The 17,143-nt window shown below is 46.8% G+C and overlaps 1 protein-coding gene across 10 annotated transcripts; it reads left to right on the top strand.

The window, feature by feature from the left end:
• The first annotated feature begins 144 nt into the window (after window positions 1-144).
• On the top strand, window positions 145-10,356 carry TMEM138 (transmembrane protein 138). Of its 10 annotated transcripts, none has more exons than XM_077962715.1 (6): window positions 145-318; window positions 2,259-2,525; window positions 4,042-4,213; window positions 5,879-5,954; window positions 6,226-6,334; window positions 8,973-10,356. In XM_077962715.1, the coding sequence occupies exons 2-6, from the start codon at window positions 2,398-2,400 to the stop codon at window positions 8,986-8,988; spliced, it is 501 nt and encodes a 166-aa protein (XP_077818841.1). In that variant the 5' UTR covers window positions 145-318; window positions 2,259-2,397; the 3' UTR covers window positions 8,989-10,356. The 10 variants fall into 10 exon arrangements, with proteins under 10 accessions (XP_077818841.1, XP_014969515.2, XP_077818842.1 ...); XM_028833372.2 differs by having other exon boundaries at window positions 295-625; XM_015114029.3 differs by lacking the exon at window positions 6,226-6,334.
• The last annotated feature ends 6,787 nt before the right edge of the window (window positions 10,357-17,143 follow it).

The raw sequence follows: 17,143 nt of genomic DNA, 5'->3' as shown, positions 1-17,143 counted from the left end.
CTCATCCCCCATCTAGAGGGGACGGAAACGCTCAGGTGAACGCGAAGCCTCCCACCACTAGCCGGCCCTAAGCAAGGCCATGCGCAGTGTGGGCGGGAGCCCTAAGTCAGCTAGCGGCGAAGCTGGGAGGGCCCGGAGCAGGCCGCGCCCCGAACGGCGAAGGCTCCAACATGGCGGCCGGACTGGCGATTGAGCGGGAAGACTAGCAGGCAGCACGGCGCAGACGTGGCCCGCGTCCTCCCTTTACTTCCGGGATTTAAAGCCGGCTTCCGGAAGCCGGGACGGTGTCCCCATGACAACCGACGTTGGCGTTTGGAGGTGAGAGTGATTGACGAGAAGTGGGTTAAGAGACCAGAAGTCAGAATTTTTGGTGCTGTTGTTTTGGGCTTGGGTTTTATGCTTTGTTGTTGTTTGCCAAGGAAGCCTTGTTTTTAAATGGATTGGGAGGCGTGAAGAATACTGCCCTAGGTACAAAGGGAAGGCGGCAGGTAGCGGTGGACGAATTAAAGAGCTTCATGAGCTTGCGAATCCCCACTGCCCTAAACTGGAGGGGATCGTCGTACGTAGAGACAGCCATGGGCGTTTCTGCATAACGGATCCTCAAAACAGCCCTGGATGGTGGCCTGTGAGTAGTGATTAAGAGCACGGATTTGGCGTCGCAGTTACGAAGCCTGGTTCTGCTGACTTGAGACCTGGAGGAATGCCTTGAACTCTGACTCCTGTGTCCTTTCCTGTAGAATGGGAATAATTCCCACCTTGCAGAGTTGTAGGGAGGATTAAAGGAAATGATCTTGGTTGACAAGTTTATCGTGGTGTGGGTACCTAGGTAGTAGCTATCAGTATTATTTAATGCGGCCGGGCGCGGTGGCTCACGCCTGTAATCCCAGCACTTTGGGAGGCCGAGGCGGGCGGATCACCAGGTCAGGAGATCAAGACCATCCTGGCTAACATGTGAAACCCCGTCTTTACTAAAAATACAAAAAATTAGCCAGGCGTGGTGGCACGCGCCTGTAGTCCCAGGTACACGGGAGGCTGAGGCAGGAGAATCGCTTGAACCCGAGAGGTGGAGGTTGCAGTGAGCCGAGATCATGCCGCTGCACTCCAGCCTGGCAACAGAGCAAGACTCTCTCTCTCTCTCTCCCCCCCGCATATATATATATGTGTATATATATTCTCTCTTCATATATATATGTGTGGGTGTGTATATATATTCATTATATATATATATATATATATATATAAAATGAATGAGGAAAGCGCGTACATACGTCCAGTAAGGTGGGACTTCACCAGCTGAGGTGGAGGAGGTGCCTTAACCCTCTGGAGCCTCTGTGTAAAATGGGGATAATATACATTATAATGGCTACTTCTCAAGATGGTTGTAGGATTAAGTAAGGTTAGAAATATGAAAAGAGCTTATACATTGCAAAACATTTTACCGATGCTAATTTAATCGCTAATACTCAAAGCATTTTGAAATTTCTTTATAGATTTGGCACAGCAGCAGGGTCATAGGACACCCCCAGAGCAACCTGTGGGTCTTGGAATAGATGAAAAGAAACAACTGCCACTGTGTTGCTACCATAACCCTAAAGATAAAGCCTTCCGGGAGACCCCTATTTCCTCTCTGCTTTTTCTGCCTACCGCACTTCACACAGGCACTTCACACTTCTGTGCCGGCATTTTTCCTGCCTAGTTAAGTATCGGTCTATTAGTTCTGTAAGAGACAGCTTAAGTCTAGTAGTTAAGAGCATAGACTGTGGACCCAGGCAGCCTGCATCCGAATACCATCTCTGCTACTTACTAACGATGTGACCTTGGACAAATTATTTTACCTCTCTTGGCCTCAGTTTTCTCATCTGTAAAATGGAGAAGGTAATAATGTATTATATCATCTACCTTGTGAGGTTTAAATAATGTTAGTGCTTGTAGAACACCCCCTGGCACATTGTAAGCAATGTGTAAGGATTTGCTGCCATTTTTGTTACCACTGCTACTACATGACCAGGCAGTCATTCTTCTCAGTAATACTACTAGGTTCCTTTGGTTAGAGACAGCTCTGCATTTAGAAGGTTCCAGGCATGGAGAAAAGTTGGTGAAGGTCCTAGAATAAATGACTTCTTGGGGATTTTTGGTTGTTGGTTTTTTCACTAAAGTATCCCATGCGACTGGAGTGGTACCTGGCACACAGTAGGTCCTCAGTAAATGTTTATGGTATTAATACACTTCTAACCTTGCTTATTTTTTCGCCCCAACAGGTGCTTGCCTTAGAGCAAGGGAAACAGCTCTGATTCAAAGGAACTAGAAGCATCTCCCTTAGTGGTAGGGAGAGAGCCAGGAGCTGTTTTCTGGGAACTGTGGGATGTGCCCTTGGGGGCCCAAGAAAACAGAAGGAAGATGCTCCAGACCAGTAACTACAGCCTGGTGCTCTCGCTGCAGTTCCTGCTGCTGTCCTATGACCTCTTTGTCAATTCCTTCTCAGAACTGCTCCGAAAGGCTCCTGTCATCCAGCTTGTGCTCTTCATGTGCGTGCAGTAAGGCACTCTGGAAAGCTGAACCCAAGCAATTCAAAGGCCCTGACAGTGGTGATTTAGTGTCTAAAGTTATTAGTAGGCTGGGTACAGTGGCTCACACCCTTAATCCCAGGACTTTGGGAGACCAAGGCAGGAGGATCTTTTGAGGCTGGGAGTTTAAGGACCAGCCTGGGCAACATAGCAAGACCCTGTCCGTACCTAATAAAAATTTGCAAAATTAGCTAGGCGTGGTGCCACACACCTGTAATCCCAGTGATTCAGGATGCTGAGGTAGAAGGATTACTTAAGCCCAGGAGTTCAAGGCTACAGTGAGACATGATCATGCCACTGCACTCCAACCAGGTGACAAAGACCCTATCTCAAAAAAAAAAAGCAGGCACGGTGGCTCATACTTGTAATCCCAACACTTTGGGAGGCCAAGGTGGGCAGATCACCCGAGGTCAGGAATTCGAGATCAGCCTGACCAACATGGAGAAACCCCATCACTACTAAAAATACAAAAATTAGATGGGCGTGGTGTCACATGCCTGTAATTCTAGCTACTTGGGAGGCTGAGGCAGAAGAATTGCTTGAACCTGGGAGGCAGAGGTTGCAGTGAGCCATGATCATGCCACTGTACTCCAGCCTGGGCAACAGAACAAGACTTCATCTCCAAAAACAAAAAAAAATGTTAAGAGTGTCAGATAGCCTGGGCAACATAGTGAGGCCTTGTTTCTACTAAAAAATAGTTGTTGTTTTTTTTTTTTTTGAGACGGAGTCTAGCTCTGTCACCAGGCTGGAGTGCAGTGGCATGGCACAATCTCAGCTCACTGCAACCTCCGCCCCCTGGGTTCAAGCAATTCTGCCTCAGCCTCCCTAGTAGCAGGGATTATAGGCGTGCACTACCACACCCCGCTAATTTACCACACCCAGCTAATTTTTCTATTTTTAGTAGAGATGGGGTTTTGCCATGTTGGCCAGGCTGGTCTCAAACTCTTGACCTCAAGTGATCCACCCACCTCAGCCTTCCAAAGTGCTGGAATTACAGGCATGAGCTATTTTTTTTTTAATTAGCTGAGTATAGTGGCACACACCTGTGGTCCCAGCTACTCAGGAGGGTGAGGCGGGAGGATCACTTGAGCCCAGGAAGTCGCTGCAGTGAGCTGTGATCATACCACTGCACTCCAGTCTGGGCAACAGAATGAGACCCTGTCTCGAAAAAGAAGAGTCTCAGAGAATCTTCTATAGGACTATGTATAGAAGAAATTTTAAAAATAAAGAGAGTATCAGAGCAGGAAAGCCTTGACTATGGACTGCAATCTAACTGATGGGGCCAGTGGGTAATTTTAGGTAATTTTAGCTTCCTGTCATTCAGGTCCCAAAACCCATGTTATCTCTGTGAGGGTTTAAGATGTCAGATGCCTATCTCACAGGAAAGGACAGGCCTCGTGGTGTCCCTCAGGACATAGTACCTGCTCTTGGGTCCTCACACAGGCCTCCATTGGTTATACTTTTTTTATGTCTACAGCATCCAGGATATTGCAGTCCTCTTCAACATCATCATCATTTTCCTCATGTTCTTCAACACCTTCGTCTTCCAGGCTGGCCTGGTCAACCTCCTATTCCATAAGTTCAAAGGGACCATCATCCTGACAGCTGTGTACTTTGCCCTCAGCATCTCCCTTCATGTCTGGGTCATGGTAAGAGTGGAAGTCTGGATTCTTTTTTTAATTTTTATTTTAAATAGAGATGGGGTCTTACTATGTTACCAAGGCTGGTCTCGAACTCCTGAGCTCAAGCGATTCTCCTGCTTCTGCCTCCCAAAGTGCTGGAATTACAGGCGTGAGTCACTGTGCCCAGGCTGAACTCTGAATTCCTGAATCCCTAAAGGGCTAGGGATAACTTTTCTTTCCTTTTTTTTTTTTTTTGAGATGGAGTTGCACTCTGTCGCCACGCTGGAGTGCAGTGGCACAATCTCAGCTCACTGCAACCTCTGCTTCCCAGGTTCAAGCAATTCTCCTGCCTCAGCCTCCTGAGTACCTGGGATTATAGGCACACGCCACCATGCCCAGCTAATTTTTGTATTTTTAGTAGAGACAGGGTTTCACCATGTTGGCCAGGATGGTCTCAATCTCTTGACCTCGTGATCCTTCCGCCTCGGCCTCTGAAAGGGCTGGGATTACAGGCATGAGCCACCGCACCCGGCCACTGGGATATCTTTTCTCTGGGAACTCAGCTTCATTCTTTGACATCTCAGGCAATCCTTCATAGAGAACAGGTGAAATGAAAGTGGTTTGAGTTGGAACTCTGGGCATGTGAGAGTTTCATAAGGTGCTCTTGACCAACCTTAAGTGTTGAAAAACAGCCTTGTCCAAGAGTCACCGGACTCTTCCAGAACATGCAATTCACCTTTGCCCCAAACAGGCCTACCAGGGCTAAAACAGGTAGTTGAATGTGTTTCATCATTAGTTATTTGGGCAGGTGGATGTCGATACAGGTTATTCTTAGGCATCAGTGCCCCATGGCTAATGCTGTAGGCAGTGGCCATTTCTGGGAAGTAGCCAAGCAGGATTGCTGCTTGCCCTTGAGCGCTCCATGCCCTCTGCCGAGCTCCCATCACTTTAACTAGGAGAACCGGCCTCCAAGATGCCTCCCTTTGGTTCTAACATAGGCCTCAGATCAGATCCAGTGTCCATGGTTTCAGATTTCTTCTGCTTCACAAATTCTTCCAGCTCTTTGAATATCTTATATGTTTCTCATGCACTCGATTGAATTGAACTCTTTAAAACCTCAGGGTTCTGTAGTTGTCACTTCATTATTAAAGCCACTTTCACACCCGAACCCCCTGTTAGGTTGCGCTTGTGATTCCACAGAGAGAAGTAGAACTCCCAGGAAAGAAGCAAAGCAACACCAGAGTCTCTGGGTGCTTCCTGAAGAGGATTCTGTGCTCTGGTTCCTGGAGCCAAAATAGGTCCTAGCTTTGTACTATAAAAGCCGTTAATCTCATTAAACCCTGAGTGCACCAAAGTCTTTATCTGACAAGAGCTGAGCCAGCGTTTTTCAAGGCAAGACAGTGACCAGCTGAACTCCTGAGATAATGAGTATATCATTTCTCCTTGGCAAAGGTTATAGAATGAAAGAGGATAAATAACTTAGTTCATACTTCCTCCCTCAAAGTTAAAAGGATATTCCCTTTGCAGCAAAAAAGGGAGCTTGAGGCTCCTTCGAGAAACACTCGTTGGGGTTGCAGAAAGGAGGGAGAGGTTAGCGTGATTTTAAACCAACTGGCATCTGCAGCTAACCAAGTTGGAGACATTAGGGCCTCTTGTGGCCATTAACTTTTGTGTGTCTCACATCTCCTTCAGAACTTACGCTGGAAAAACTCCAACAGCTTCATATGGACAGATGGACTTCAAACGCTGTTTGTATTCCAGAGACTAGGTAAGGACCAGAGCAAGATCAGTCCTCTCTTGGGTCCCACATGTGTCTCTTTCAGTAAGGCCCTTGATTCCGGCTTCTCAGCCCTGTCCCAGCTGGTTTGGGATGGTTGCAACAGCCACACCAGGAACAGGAGGGATTACTGCCCCTGCCCTTGCTGGAAGACCATGGGAAATCAGGAGGCAGAGCTGCCCAGCCTCATTAGGTTCTGTTCTTAACCTGAAATGATACTCAGGAGCACCCCTGAGGCTTCTCTTCTGCTTCCTCCCTGCAGCGGCAGTGTTGTACTGCTACTTCTATAAACGGACAGCCATAAGACTAGGCGACCCTCACTTCTACCAGGACTCTTTGTGGCTGCGCAAGGAGTTCATGCAAGTTCGAAGGTGACCTCTTGTCACACTGATGGATACTTTTCCTTCCTGATAGAAGCTACGTTTGCTGCTCTGCAGGGAGAGTTGGCCCTATGCATGAGGAAACAGCTGGACTTTCCAAGGAAGGTTCAGACCAGCTGTGTTCAGCATTCAAGAAGGAAGATCTTACCTCTTGCAAATCAGAGTGTCCCCATCGGTCTCCAGTGCAGCATCCCTTCCTTGCCTCCTACCTCCGTTCCACCCCCTTTCCATCCTTTCCTCTCTGTACCATTCATTCTCCCTGACCCGCCTTTCTTGCTGAGAATTCTGTGGCTCTTACCCTTGTGAAGCTCTTCCTTTAGCCTGGGACAGAAGGACCTCCCAGCCCCAAAGGATCTCCCGATGACCAAAGGATGCGAAGAGTGATAGTTACATGCTACTGACCGATCACACCGCAGACATTTAGATTTTTATAACCAAGGCACTTTTAAAAAATGTTTTATAAATAGAGAATAAATTGAATTCTTGTTCCATAAATGGTGGAGTCTGTCTGTCTAGCTAGATCTCTTCATGGTTAAGAGGTATGCTAACGTCCAGCTTAGCATCTACTTGACCCAGAGGGAAGATTGAGCCACAGATGAAATACAGATCTTTTTTTTTTTTTTTTGAGACAGAGTCTCGCTCTGCCGCCCAGGCTGGAGTGCAGTGGCGTGATCTTGGCTCACTGCAAGCTCCGCCTCCCGGGTTCACACCATTCTCCTGCCTCAGCCTCCTGAGTAGCTGGGACTACAGGCGCCCGCCACCTCGCCCGGCTAGTTTTTTGTATTTTTTAGTAGAGATGGGGTTTCACCGTGTTAGCCAGGATGGTCTCGATCTCCTGACCTTGTGATCCGCCCGTCTCGGCCTCCCAAAGTGCTGGGATTACAGGCTTGAGCCACCGCGCCCGGCCGAAATACAGATCTTTATTGAGTTCCACTGTGAGTACAAAGTATTTTAGTGGAAATTCAAGATGGAATCTGATGCTGCATCCCCCACTCCTGGAGTTCCAGATTTCTGTGCTCTGTTCAGACTCTCCTTATCAGAAACCTTAACTGCCCTCAGAAGAATAAAAATATTCCTTAGCCAGTTTTGGCAAAAGCAATTTTTAAAATTCATGTGTCCATAGTATCAGTTTTCTATTGCCGGAATACTGTGTGACAGACCACCACCAAAGTTCAGGGGCATACAGCAATAAACAGCTGCCAGGCCCTCTGTCCTGGGTTCAGCTGATCAAGGCTGTGTGTGGGTGGTTTCAGCTGGGCTCACTCATGTGTCTGGTCAGCCGCAGGTCAACTAGGCATCTGTGATGGCCTTGGGATCCATTGGCAGTTGGCTAGCCTGCAATGACCTCAGCTGGAGTGACGAGTTACTCAGCTCTGGTTTGCAGGATTCACTTCCCACAGACTAGCCTGTGTCTGCTCACACGCCAGTGGCAGAGCAGGAAAGTCCCGTGTGCAACCCCATTTCAAGCCTGTGCTTGTCTTGTATCTCTTAGACTCCTATTGATCAAGGCAAGTCATGCGACTAAGCCCAGAATCAAAGTGGGAAATGGTTACCAACCACAAGTTCTTAGACTCTCATTGCTATAGAAGTTGACATGAGGCTAAAAGAATTTGCCAACAAGGCTTCATTGGAGCTTATGCCTGGGCATAAGGTACACAACACAAATGAAAGAGTTTCCTGACTGACTCCGAAAAAAGCCTGCAGGGTTTTTCTCTTAGGCAAAGTGTTGGAATTGACCTCGGGTAGGGTAGGCAGGCTGGGCTGAGCAAAGCACGTGACGGGTAGGGTGTGCAGGTCAGCATCTTGCTGTGAGGGTTATCTTGAATAATGGACCACCAGGTGGTCTGGCCAACGGCAACAAATCTGTATTCTTTCCTGAGGAGGGACACTCCACACACAATGTTGGTTTGATATTTTGGACCTCCTAAGGCCAGTTCCCGGAATTCTAAGTAAAAGGCCTGGGTAAACATTGTGAGAGCACAGAAGATGAATACAAAATGGCAATTTACTTTGTATGACTAACGTGTTGGCAATAGTGGATACATCAGCAAGGTAGAGGTGTCAGTGGGGATGCATGACAGGATGCTGTAGTGGGGGTGAGCTGAAGCCATGCCCTGTCTCTACTCTGTCTCAAAAGCACTACAAAGTTTCGGCCGGGCACGGTGGCTCACGCCTGTAATCCCAGCACTGTGGGAGGCCGAGGCGGCCGGATCACAAGGTCAGGAGATGGAGACCATCCTGGCCAACATGGTGAAACCCTGTCTCTACTAAAAATACAAAAAATTAGCTGGGCGTGGTGGCGGACACCTGTAGACCCAGCTACTGGGAAGGCTGAGGCAGGAGAATGGCGTGAATTCTTCTGTTGCAGTGAGACGAGATCATGCCACTGTACTCCAACCTGGATGACAGAGCGAGACTGCATCTCAAAAAAAAGAGAAAAGAAAACTGGAAAGAGAAAAACTGTTTCAAGGACTATAGCACACCTGTTGTTAGAGTCTAGTCTTGCCTAATATTTTTCAATTTTATTATTTTCTACAGTTTGGACTGAATTCTAATTTTTCTTGGCTACAAGTCTTCAAAATAATGTTTTCAATTTTTTTCTTCTTTTTTCCATTTTTTTCTAATTTAGAGTCACGGAAAACTAAGCTGTGCTTTCGTCAAGCCCTGCAAACTGAATCTAGACAACTTCAGAAGAAAGTAACAGCAACTATTTACAGACGTAAGCCACTTACATACCTGCCTACCGATGTATGGACTTCAGAGTCATGTGGCTTATAGCGATTTTCCAGGATTGTGCTTTTGTTTGTTGTTGTTGTTCTCCCTTCCTCCCCCATTTTCTCTTCGTAGGACATGACACTTCACAACTTTCTAAAAATGAGTTTTCCTAATAACTCAGGACCTACTTGTCTAGAAATAAACCTTCCTAGCCATGAGAGATCAGATGAAACCTGAGACGATAGACTCATTTTTTTCTAAAATGCTTTCTCTAAAAGATTTTTAAAAAGAAAAAGGAGGAAATGTGAAAGGAAAGTATCTTGGGCCCCCAAATCACTCAGCTAAAGGCAAAAGTCAAGCTGGGGCTTAGGGCAAGCCTGCTTCCCATTCTAATCAAAGTCACTGCTCTGCTCACTGAGACAAATGCATATCTGATTGCCTCCTTTAGAGAGACTCATGAGAAACTCAAAAGAATGCATCCATTTGTCTCTTGTCTACCTATGACCTGTAAGCCCCTCCCTGCTTTGAGTTGTCCCGCCATATTGTTTCACTGAGCCAGACTAAGGCATACGTGACTATTCCTCTACCCTCCTCTCACATGTAAATTATGCATTTAGTGAAAGGTTAATCAGAAACTCAAAAGAATGTAATTGGTTGTCTCTCATCTACCTATGACCTGGAAGTCCACTCCCCTGCTTAGAGTAGTCCCACCTTTCTGGACCAAACCAGTGTACATCTTACACATACTGATTGATGTCTCACGTCTCCCTAAAATGTATAAAACCAAACTGTGCTCTGACCACCTTGAGCACATGTTGTCAGGACCTCCTGAGGCTGTGTTGTTACAGGCACGTGTTCTCAACCTGGCAAAATAAACTTTCTAAATTAACTAAGAACTGTCTCAAATTTTCTGGGTTTACACTAACTTGGCGATCCAAGATTTATTTTCCTTTCACACTTGTCAATTGTGCCTGAATTCCAAAGGGAGGAGAGTATAATGAAGCATGTCCAAACACCTCTTCCAATTACGACCTGAACTAGTTTTTCAGGTTTAGTTTGGAATCCCCTTGGCCGAGAGGAGGGTTCATTCAGTCTATTAGGGGACTTAGAATATTACTTTTGGTCTACACCAGGGAGGACATGGAAGCTCCCTGGCTCTTTTCTATGCATTGTCCTATGCGTCTCTTCCATCTGGCTATTCTAGAGTTCTTTCCTTTTGTTTTGCCCTATGCGTCTCTTCCATCTGGCTATTCTAGAGTTCTTTCCTTTTGTAATAAACCAGCAATCTAGTAAGTAAACTGTCTTCCTGAGTTCTATGAGCCATCCTAACAAATTACTGAACCCAAGGAGAGGGCTGTGGGAATCTCTGATTCATAGCCAGTGGGTCAGAAGTACCACAGAGCCAGACTTGCGATCAGCATTTGAAGTGGGGGCATTCTTTTTTTTTTTTTTTTTTTTTTTTGGGACGGAGTCTCGCTCTGTCGCCCAGGCTGGAGTGCAGTGGGGCGATCTCGGCTCACTGCAAGCTCCGCCTCCCGGGTTCACGCCATTCTCCTGCCTCAGCCTCCCAAGTAGCTGGGACTACAGGCGCCCACCACCTCGCCCGGCTAGTTTTTTTGTATTTTTTAGTAGAGACGGGGTTTCACCGTGTTAGCCAGGATGGTCTCGATCTCCTGACCTCATGATCCGCCCGTCTCGGCCTCCCAAAGTGCTGGGATTACAGGCTTGAGCCACCGCGCCCGGCCGAAGTGGGGGCATTCTTGTGGGACTGAGCCTTACTTAACCTGTGGGCTCTGATGCTAACTCCATGTAGTGTCAGAATGGAATCGAATTCTAGGACACCCAGCTAATGTTGAATAATTTGTCAGTGTGGGAAAACACCCACACATACCATCATACCTGGCTAATTTTAATTTTTTTTTTTGTAGCGATGGGGCCTTCCTACTGTTGCCCAGGCTGGTATCAAACTCCTGACCTAAAGCAATCCTCCTGCCTGGGCTTCCCAAAGTACTGGGATTACAAGTGTGAGCCACTGCACCTGGTGGAAAAAAGCACTTTGAAAGGCCTTAGAGACTTCCATTCTTCTAACTGACCAACACTCCAGTGACGAACTAGAAAAGCCAGATTGAAAAAAAAAATCATATATATATATATATATATATGATTTTCAGTTTGAGGCTCTTTTTTTTGAGATGGAGTTTCACTCTTATTGCCCAGGTTGGAGTACAGTGGCGTGAGAGATATATATGTATATATATGTATATATAATATTTAATATATATATATATAGTATTGTTAGTAGAGACGGGGTTTCGCCATGTTGGCAAGGCTGGTCTTGAACTCCTGACCTCAGGTGATCTGCCTGCCTCGGTTTCTCAAGGTGTTGGGATTACAGGCATGAGCCACTGCGCCCAGCCTAAATAATAATGTTTAAAAATCATATTTTTAATATTCTCAGAGAGCTGGTGAAGAAAGAAGGACCAGCAGGCCTAAAATTCTAGAGTAGGGAGAATCATAGAGAAGCCAGCTGACAATTGCCACAGATTCCTCCCCGGGGCATTTACTAATTCTATGATTGAGCAAGAGGCTAAGAATCCAAGCATTGCCCAGACAAGGTTGCAGAAAAGCCAGCTGAGCTGAGTCATCTCCTAACCCTGAAGGAAGAAAATCAGGACGTCAAAGAGCCTTTAAAACATAACAGAATTTTTCCTTAAGATATTTGCCAAATTCTGAAGCTGTGTAGAACTAGAGGTTATAAAAATCAAAGCCTCCGGCCAGGTGCGGTGCTTCATGCCTGTATTCCCAGCACTTTGGTGAGGCTGAGGTGGGTGGATCATCTGAGGCCAGGAGTTCGAGACCAGCCTGGCCAAAACGGTGAGCCCCCTGTCTCTACTAAAATTGCAAAAATTAGCCGGGCCTGGTGGCGTGTGTCTGTAATCCCAGCTACTTGGGAGGCCAAGGCAGGAGAATCACTTGAACCCAGGAGGCGGAGGTGCAGTGACCATGCCACTGCACTCCAGCCTGGGTGACAGAGCACGACTCTGTCTCAAAATAAATAATAATAATAATAATAATAAAATAAGCCCCAAACCTCTGAGAAGCAGAGTAGAATTTCTGACTGATACTGATGAAGATTAGAATTTAGGACCCACCTGGGCAAAGGGATTGGCAAACACACAGGGCTTTCATATGAATGCTCAGGAGGGCTTCTTACTGGAACAGGATGAAACAGGTGGACTGAAATTTGTCAGAATTGTAGTGCAGGCCAGGTGTGGTGGCTCACACCTGTAATCCCGGCACTTTGGAAGGCCAAGGTGGGCGGATCACGAGGTCAGGAGATCGAGACTAGCCTGGCTAACATGGTGAAACCCTGTCTCTACTAAAAGTACAAAAAATTAGCTAGGCACGGTGGCACGTGCCTGTAGTCCCAGCTACTCAGGAGGCTGAGGCAAGAGAATCGCTTGAACCTGGGAGGCAGAGGTTGCAGTTAGCCGAGATCACGCCACTGCACTCCAGCCTGGGTGACCGAGTGAGACTCCATCTCAAAAAAAAAAAAAAAAAAAAAAAAAATTGTAGTGCAGCCTCAAACCATAAAGTCCCTGAGGGGGTTAAAGTGATCAGCACCCATTCTATCTGCCTAGCAAGGAAAGGGTGGAAGAAAAAAACATCTGTAAGTTTTTATAGACAATTTCTGGGTCTAATAAAAATTACTAGCTTGCTAAGAGGTAGGGCCATATCAATAAAACAAGAGAAAAACTAGGACATAGAAATAGGTGATCTCAGTGTTAAAAAAGGCAGACAAGGAGTCAACAATAGAGGAAAACAAAAATTAGCCAGGCATGGTGGCGCATGCCTGTAATCCCAGCTACTTGAGAGGCTGAGGCAGGAGAATCTGTTGAACCCAGGAGGTGGAGGTTGCAGTGAGCTGAGATGGTGCCGCTGTACTCCTGTCTGGGCAACAAGAGCGAAGAGTGAAACTCCATCTCAAAAAAAAAAAAAAAAAAGGAAAATATGGAAGAAATAAACAAAATATCATTAACTTAAAATAATCAAAAGGGTCAGAATGTATTTTAAAGAGTGTATTCAAGAGCAAAGATTCTGGCCAGATGCAGTGGCTCATGCCTGTAATCCCAGTACTCTGGGAGACTGAGGAGGGTGGATTACTTGAAACTGGGAGTTCAAGACCAGCCTGGGCAACATAGGAAAACTCCCATCTCTACATACAAATTTTAAAAATTAGCTGGGTGTGGTGGTATGCATTTGTAGTCCCAACTACTCGGGAGGCTGAGGTGGGAGGATTGCTTGTATCCAGGAGGTTGAGGCTGCAGCAAGCTGTGATTGCACTACTGTACCCCAGCGTAGGCAGCAGAGCAAGACCTTGTCTCGAAAGAAAAAAAAAAATTAAACCAAGCTAATTAAGAGAGGGAGTAGTTATAAAATTGTTCGTCAGGAATTATCATTGATTTACAGAAGGAACATTGGTTCGTGATTGGCTATACCTTGTTGAACTGTCAGGTTTATGGTATTTTATGGCTCCTTGGCGTCAGTCTAGAGTCCACATAGCAAGTGGCTTCAAGAGGTGATTATTTAACTCAAGGGGGAAATGAGACGTGACTGTGGCTATGTTTTTAAATGCATTTCTGAGCCTGACAATTTAAAGAGACCCATGTTCCTCAGACAAAAGATTTTTCTCCTTCTCAATTTTTTTTTTTTTTTTTTGAGATGGCGTCTCATTCTGTCACGCGGGCTGGAGTGCAGTGGCGCGATCTCAGCTCACTGCAACCTCCACCTCCTGGGTTCAAGAGATTCTCCTGCCTCAGCCTCCCGAGTAGCTGGGATTACAGGCGCCCACGACCACGCCCGGCAATTTTTTTTTGTATTTTTAGTAGAGACGGAGTTTCACCATGTTGGCCAGGCTGTTCTCGAACTCCTGACCTCGTGATCCGCCCACCTCGGCCTCCCAAAGTGCCGGGATTACAGGCATGAGCCACTGCGCCCGGCCTCTTTCTCAATATTTAAACAGGGTCCTGCATGTGAGCAACTGAAACCACTAGAGAGGAAGATGGGAATCTTAGAAAGGAAAGAGCCACTGAGGGAAATCCCCACATTCCATCTGCCCACACCTCCACCCAAGCTCTGAACCCCACACAGGCAACTCAGACTCCACGCAGCTCAGTTAAAGACAGAAGATCTAAACTGGCCAGGTGTGGTGTCTTGCACCTATAATCCCAGCTACTCAGGAGGCTGAACCCAGGAGTTCAAGACCAGTGTAGGCCACATAGCAAGGAATCATCCCCCATCTCTAAAAATAAAATAATAAAATAAAAAAGATCTAAACTGAGGATTGGAGCTGCCAACTCAATAAGGGTGACTGCAGTATATATGTAACTGAGCTAACCACCTGATAAAATTAAAGAATCATCACTCTTTGGAGAAAAGTAACAGAAACGAGTCTCCAACATTTACAACTGCCACCAACAATGAGATGGTCCAGATATCGGAATTAACAAACAAGAATATGAAAACATCAGTGAAAATAGTATCTCAAGGCTGGGCACAGTGGCTCACGCTTATAATCCCAGCACTTTGGGAGGCCGAGGCAGGCGGATCACCTGAGGTCAGGACTTAAAGACCAGCCTGACCAATATGGTGAAACCCCATCTCTATTAAAAATACAAAAATTAGCCAAGCCTGGTGACGTGTGCCTATAGTCCCAGCTACTTGGGAGCCTGAGCAGGGAGAATCGCTTGAAGCCGAGAGGCAGAGGTTGTGGTAAGCTGAGATGGCACCACTGCACTTCCAGCCTGAACTCTGTCTCAAAAACAAACAAACAAACAAAAACAAACAAAAGATAGGCTGGGCACGGTGGCTAATGCCTGTAATCCTAGCACTTTAGGAGGCCGAAGTGGGTCAACTGAGGTCAGGAGTTGGAGACCAGCCTGGCCAACACGGAGAAACCCTATCTCTACTAAAAATACAAAAATTAGCCAGGCATGGATGGCGCCATTGCATTCCAGCCTGGGTGACAGAGTGAGACTCTATCTCAAAAAAAAAAAAAAAAAAATTACTAGGGCTGGGTGTATTGACTCACACCTGTCACCCCAACACCTTTTTTTTTTTTTTTTTTGAGATGGAGTCTTGCTCTGTTGCCCAGGCTGGAGTGCAGTGGCACAGTCTCAGCTCACTGCAGCCTCTGCCTCCTGGGTTCAAGCGATTTTCCTGCCTCAGCCTCCCGAAGTAGCTGGGATTACAGGCATGTGCCACCACACCTGTCTAATTTTTGTATTTCTAGTAGAGACGGGGTTTCACCATGTTGGCCAGAATGATCTCGAACTCCTGACCTCAACTGATCTGGCTGCCTCGGCCTCCCAAAATGCTGGGATTACAGGAGTGAGTCACTATGCCCAGCCGAACCCAGCACTTAGGGAGGCTGAAGCAGGAGGATCACTTGAGACCAGGAGTTTGAGACCAGGCTGGACAATATAGCAAGATCTTGTCTCTATTAAAAAGAAAAAATTAGCTAGGCATGGTGACATGTGCCTATAGTCCTAGCTACTTGGGAGGCTGAGGCAAGAGGATTGCTTGAGCCCAGGAGGTCGAGGCTGCAGTGAGCTATGACTGCAGCACTTCACTCCAGCCTGGGCAACAGAGCAAGACCCTGTCTCAAAAAATTTTTTAAAAAATAGAAAAAGTAAAAAAGTATTAAACTATAATGAGAGGAATTATAAGGAAGTAAAGAGGAAAGTACCCAAGGAAGGACAAACTCAGTAGAGTCCCCACCCCCAAGGCTGGGGTTCAGACTTCACTGTAAGCCGCCCACTGGGTGGGTGGTGAAGTTCACTGATTAGCCCAGGCCAGAGCTGGTTCACAGTTGCCAGGCAAGAAACAACCCTCCAGGCCAAAAGCAAGCTAAGGCTGGTGGGCAGGTGCTCAGAGCACATGCGGACACCACCTGCCCAGAGCATACAGCACCCGCATTGGGAGGCCCCTAGGAAACAATCTTCCAGGTCACAGGTGAGCCCCGGCTGTCAGACAGATGCATCAAAAGAGCTGGAGTGCTCCATGTGCTTGGAGTGCACGGTGTCCACACAGGGTATGGAGGATGGGAATCAACCCTCTGGGATGCACAAGAACTCAGATTGATGAGCAGACGCGCAGAGGAAGTTGGGGGCACAGCCTTGGGCGTACGTTGTCCATGCCTGCAGGGCTTTGGGGAAAACCATCCGTGGCATAGGTAAGCCAAGACTAGGGGGCAGGTGCACAGAGTTAGGGAGCTGCCCCGGGCGGAGGGCCTGGAGTAAGCGGCAACCATCACAGGGAGTCCACAGCAAGTGGGTCACAGGGCCTAGACCAGATCGGCAAAGTTGCCAAGGGAGTGCCAGCTTTGGGCGTGCAGCTGGAGCAGAGCACCAGCAGATCTCCCAAGGCGTGCCCTGCTGATGGACAACGGAGCAAAGCCCCTAGTTGGAGTGCACTGGAACCAGAAGACAAGCCCTTTCCTTCCTGCAATGTCCTTCTAGCGTCCTCTGCTGACAAGGCCTAAAATTGTACTCACTGTAGGGAGAAATGCTTCGAGTCCAGTTATTATCGCTTAACAGACACTGAAAGGTAAATAATGAAGCTGAGAGGTAAAAAACAGGTAACTGGCAGAGACCATTCTTCCGGCTACCCACTACCATATGCACTCTTTACACAAACTTTGAACTCCCTTAGTAGCTACATTCCTACTAACAAGATATCTCCTCTATAAAAGTGAAGTTCTCAGCCTTCCCGCTGAGAAAATTATCCGGGTGTGGTGGCACACACCTGCAATCTCAGCTACTCGGGAGGCTGAGACAGGAGAATTGCTTTGAACCTGGGAGGTGGAGGCTGCTGTGAGCTGAGATCGCACCACTGCACTCCAGCCTGGGCAAGAGTGAGACTCTGTCTCAAAAAACAAAAACAAAACAAAAAACATAAAGTAAGAAGAAAGAAATTATAAAGAGTAAAATCTGTAAAATTGAAAACAAATATACAATGAAGAAAAAGAAAGTCAAAAGCTGTTTTTTAAAAAATTAATAAGGCCAGCATGGTGGCTCACACCTG

The sequence above is a fragment of the Macaca mulatta genome, chromosome 14, assembly GCF_049350105.2.
Source record: "Macaca mulatta isolate MMU2019108-1 chromosome 14, T2T-MMU8v2.0, whole genome shotgun sequence".
In the NCBI taxonomy this organism is placed as follows: domain Eukaryota; kingdom Metazoa; phylum Chordata; class Mammalia; order Primates; family Cercopithecidae; genus Macaca; species Macaca mulatta.
The sequence above is the reverse complement of the archived record's forward strand: the minus strand, read 5'-3'. Positions and strand labels throughout refer to the sequence as shown.

What these genes read in the sequence shown, in the direction of transcription:
- TMEM138 (XM_015114027.3), top strand. Translation starts at nt 2,398, where the DNA reads ATGCTCCAGACCAGTAACTACAGCCTGGTGCTCTCGCTGCAGTTCCTG. An exon ending in ATCCAGCTTGTGCTCTTCAT is followed by an intron (nt 2,526 to 4,041) that starts GTGCGTGCAGTA and finishes TTATGTCTACAG; the next exon opens with CATCCAGGATATTGCAGTCC. An exon ending in GTTTGTATTCCAGAGACTAG is followed by an intron (nt 5,955 to 6,377) that starts GTAAGGACCAGA and finishes CCTTCCTGATAG; the next exon opens with AAGCTACGTTTGCTGCTCTG.